We start from the raw sequence: 4827 nt of genomic DNA, 5'->3' as shown, positions 1-4827 counted from the left end.
GATGAATAATGATGATGATGATTCGAATGTGCTAAAAAGGTAAGAGACTCATACTAGGAACGTTGTGGTGGAACTAAAGCCCAAACAAGCCCAACATAAGAAATCAATACCATATATATCCCGAAGAAACACCTTTCACTAATAAGCAAAGAGAGATGCACAACGTACCAACAAATTTGGTAAATCCAAACAAAAAAAAGTAGAAAAAAAAAGACTAGAGAGACAAAAGAAATAACGAGATTCACAACTTAGCAATCATGGTTTTTTATATAAACGGGAATCGATTAAAAACGCTTTGAACTCTTCTTTGAGACACTCGTGATCGTGTAAAATCACGTCAAGTTGTTCAACCAAAGCTACGATATCACCGCCAAACACCAACGCATTTAGAAACGCACCGTGTAAACCCTTCCCCAAACCTTCGAGTTTGTTCAAAAACTCAACCGTGCGTTCCACGTCTGATTTCGCCGCATTACAATTCTTCTAGCCAAATCCGATATAAGCTGATGAAACTCTTGGACTAAAACGTCGTGGTTACCGAGAATGGAAGCGACTTTGGTTTTGACCTCGATGTAGCTTAAAGACTTGGATTGATAAGACTTCATTGCATTGACAATTTTAAGGAAGATTGTCTCATCATCTAACTCTTTCACTTTCTTCAAAAACTCACAACTCCGTTGCATCTCTTCATCCGAACAGTCCGATGGAGTTTGATAAAAATCACTCTCCTGATTCATCATCCGAGATCTTTTTCTATTATTCACGTTTGTTTAATTTCTTCTATAGTTGTATACACTATTTATATTACTAGGGTATCTAAATCCTTGTTCTAATTGAATTAAAATCTATATTAACATTTTTTTAAGTATATTTTCTACCCTCTTAGTTTTACATATTTAAAAAGTTATTTACAACATTAATCCCAAAAAAATTGGAAAATTAACCAATAACTAAACAGAAAATTCCTACAATATCTCTACAATAACTTTCTGTTTTTCTTTACTTAAAAAAAAACGAAATTATCATTTTAAGAACCATATCAAGAACAAAAATCCCAAACTTACCTAGAACAATTGTAATAATTATTCAAAAAATAAATTATTAATCCTTTTTTTGGTTAGTGGTATCTTAGATGTGCTTGGTGTTTATTACATTGATTCAATTACAATGATGTTTTCTAATTTTTTTCTCTTTAGTATAAATATATGAAGTATAACCAACAATTAAATTATATATTAACTCACTTAGATTGGATCGATCCTAGCGTAATTGATATTAAATTCTTTGAAAGTTAAAATAATTTAATTTTTAATTTTTAATTATAAAAACATAGTACTGAGGGTTAAAAGTTAAAACCTAGTTACTTTTATTATACAACTCCTAATCCTATTTGGGTTTACATTTATTTCTAAATTAATAAACTTTAATTTTTGTCCGAATGTTCCATACAAATTAGGATAATTTGGAAAAGATTACTGATATTATTGAAACTTGAAAGCCGACACAAGAAAAGAAAAAACAGTACACTACAAACAGAGCTTACATTCGTGGCACACGTCCACTGTTAACAAACCGAAGATGACGATGCCTCTGGAATCTCTAATGCAAGAAAGAGTAGTCTAAAAAACAGTAACAAAGTAGGAAACAAGACACTCTTTGCTGCGGAATTGTAAAAAAAGAGAGGAATTACGGGACGTTCATAACCTGGATCGATTGCAACATGTCCGAGACTGCGATCACGAGGTCACCAGATTTGATCATACCTCTCGATTTCAGTAACGAGAATGTTTTGTTCAAGTTGCTTTCCATGTCGTCTGAGAAGCTGAGACGGAATGGGATAAGTCCCCATTGTAGGTTTAAGCGTCTTCTCACTGAGGTTGTTGTTGTGAAAGCAAAGATAGGGCAGTCTGGGCGACACCGGGAGACCAAAGATGCCATGTGTCCGCTCGTTGTGTAGACGAAAACAGCGTCCACGCCAAGATTGTTAGCTGCAAGAATTGGAAAAGTAGAATGAGAGAGAGACTATAGACAGATTGCTTTCGACAAATACAGAACCTGAATTATTACCCATTTTAGCAGCAGAATTGCAGATCTCTTCTGAGATTTTGTCTGAAAAAGTTGAGCCTATGGCTTGAAGCGGCACAGACTCATGACGTTCTTCTTCCCTCCACCATCTCTCGATTCTTAGACTTACAGTCCTTAGAACAGTGAGTGCCTTGTCTGGGAATTGACCCATAGCTGATTCTCCAGAGAGCATCAATGCGTCTGATCTTTGTCTTACTGCTTCAGACACGTCGGCTACTTCTGCTCTAGTTGGAGTTGGGTACTCAATCATTGACTCGAGCAGCTGTGAAGCGACAATGACGGGTTTGTTAAGCTCTCTGCAGACTTGGACGATTCTCTGTTGAGCTGCTGGAACTTGTTCGAGAGGTATCTGAGCTCCCAGATCTCCTCTTGCAACCATGGCTCCATCTGACGCTAGAATAATTTCTTCCAAATTGGTCAATGAATCGATACTCTCGATCTTTGCAATCACTCCAATTTCCCTGCATCATAAGTGAACACAACATCAAAACAAAACTATAACTAAAGATGGAGAACACATAACGCAAAACCCAATCCTATAATAGCTTGACCCCCACAGTAGATTATATGTTTCTTATACAGTAGTGTGATGTGCTGATATTAAGCATGTTTACTTACTCTCCACGGGAACGAGCAGCAAGATAACTTTTAAGGTGATTAATTACTTCAGCCGACTTGACAAACGATACAGCAATGAAATCCACACCTTCAGCAATTCCAAAATCAATATCCAACCAATCCTGAAAATAAAGAATTGAGGCATCATCAGTGAAAATGAGTTTGTTTTCCCTCTGAGAGATAATTCTAGATCTTTTCATTTTTGAGTAAAACATAATTCCTCATTCACCATTAATTTGGGGATAAAAATAAGTTTTTGTATACAATGACCTCGCCTATAAAATCAACACTCTTAGATTCACATGGATTCAGTTTGATGGATAAAGAGCTGCTAATGTGCTATAGCTACTTGTCTCTTTTGTGGGTTCCTTACTTTATTTTATCCTCTGTTTTACTAACATGGACTCATCTAGGTTCCTAAAGTTTACATTGCTTTCATCCATCCCAAACTAACCAAATAAAGTGAATCAAATCTCAAAGCTTAATGGGAAGATAAAAATTACAAAACCTTGGAAGAAATAGTTGGAAGCATGGCATTACGCTCTCGTACAAGACTTCCATCTCTCCAAAAAGTCAAGTTAGCTCGAGGAAGCAACAAACCGGGATCAGTACATAGACACTTGACATCAGGACCAATCTTCTCAATCACATCAAATCTCACCATCCCACCATCAACCAGAAGTTCATCACCAACCCTTACATCTACATCACAAATGATCTCCATTACATACTCAAATCACCAAAATTTAACTAAAGTTTCATCACTTCCACTTCATGCTTAATAAGGCAAAACTACATTTTCATAAAACATAATTGCATATACCTTCGGCGAAACCATCGTAGCTAACACTAATGGTACGTTCAGGGCGAGAAGAATCAAAAGCTCTAACAGTGAATGTCCAAACTTCACCATCCTGCAAAAATGTCATCACCAAAGTTTCAACATTTCTCAAATTACACACAGCAACGTCTACATCGAACTCAAATTCAAAAGGAGAAGAGAAGAGATTAAAACACACCTCAGCTTTAGCAGAAGCATCACCACCAAGATCTCCCATATGAATCTCACTACCTTCAGTATCCATCATAATAGCAACAGCAAAGCCTTTCTCCTCATTAAGCTTACGAACACTACGGACAACACCACGGTGCCAATCGCGCGTACCGTGACACATATTGAGCCGCGCAACGTTCATACCTCCAACAGCAAGCGCCTCAAGCTGGTCAAATCCACAAGTCGCCGGTCCGATCGTACAGATCAGCTTCGTTCTCCTCGTGCTCCTAAATCCATTCTCCTTAAGCTCAGCTTCTGTCACGGTATCAACCTCAATCCCAGCCGCATCCGTCGTAGCCACAACGGATCTCTCATTAGCGCCAGTACCGTTAGGTGAGAAAAGCACCTGCGACGACGAAGACGACGAGGAGGATGATGAATCAAGATCAGGTGAAGGAGACGGTGACGAAGAGGAGGCTCTAATGGAGGTGTATTTGATGGTAGTTAGAGGGAAGCGACGGAAGGAGATGGATGAGAGAGGGCGGTTGAATTGAGAGTGAGGGAGATGGAGAAGGTGAGGAGTTCGTGAAGGAGTGGAGAATTGGATGGACTGAGACATAGTTTGCGCCGGTAGCCGGAGGAAGTGAGATCGGAGAAATCGAAATCGAAATCGAAATCGAAGAGTACAGTTTGGCTATGAGGAGACGAAGGCGGAGATATCGAAGTGTGAGAGAGAGAGAGTTTTGGATTTTGATTGTTTTCCTCCGAAAGGGTTAAATTGGAAATATAAATATTTGTTCGACCTCCCTGAGGACAGTGAGGAGTGAGTAGAGTCTAAGAGCATTTCCACTCATGGATACTCTCATGGGTACTCATGTTTTTGAGCCCCAAAACAATATTAAAAAAGCCAATTTTAGGTCTACGAAGGCGAGGATAGTTGCTGTGAGAAGCAATTTTAGCAACCGGCTAACAACGCTACATGGCATCATGTGGGACAACGACGGCAGAGGATTCTTCTGGTGGTCTACAGGGAACAGTGAGGTCCATTAGCTACCGAATCGGAGATAAAAGGTTCGTCTTCTCCTTTCCGATTTATTGCATGTATTTGAAATTAATCTTTGGTTGTCTAT

At 38.6% G+C, this 4827-nt stretch overlaps 1 protein-coding gene and 1 pseudogene across 1 annotated transcript; both read right to left on the bottom strand.

The window, feature by feature from the left end:
- Positions 1–255: 255 nt before the first annotated feature.
- On the bottom strand, positions 256–740 carry LOC104706734 (uncharacterized; annotated as a pseudogene).
- Positions 741–1461: 721 nt separating this feature from the next.
- On the bottom strand, positions 1462–4620 carry LOC104787989 (plastidial pyruvate kinase 1, chloroplastic). Its single transcript, XM_010513657.3, has 6 exons — positions 3723–4620; positions 3527–3617; positions 3212–3405; positions 2704–2825; positions 2068–2546; positions 1462–1988 (listed from the first exon to the last, which is right to left on the bottom strand). Exons 1-6 carry the CDS (start codon positions 4314–4316, stop codon positions 1687–1689), a joined length of 1782 nt encoding a protein of 593 aa, XP_010511959.1. The 5' UTR covers positions 4317–4620; the 3' UTR covers positions 1462–1686.
- Positions 4621–4827: the final 207 nt, after the last annotated feature.

The sequence above is a fragment of the Camelina sativa genome, chromosome 1 (genome assembly GCF_030686135.1).
Source record: "Camelina sativa cultivar CO46 ecotype springtype chromosome 1, ASM3068613v1".
NCBI lineage: Eukaryota > Viridiplantae > Streptophyta > Magnoliopsida > Brassicales > Brassicaceae > Camelina > Camelina sativa.
Note: the sequence above shows the minus strand (reverse complement) of the source record. Positions and strands in the feature narration are given on the sequence as shown.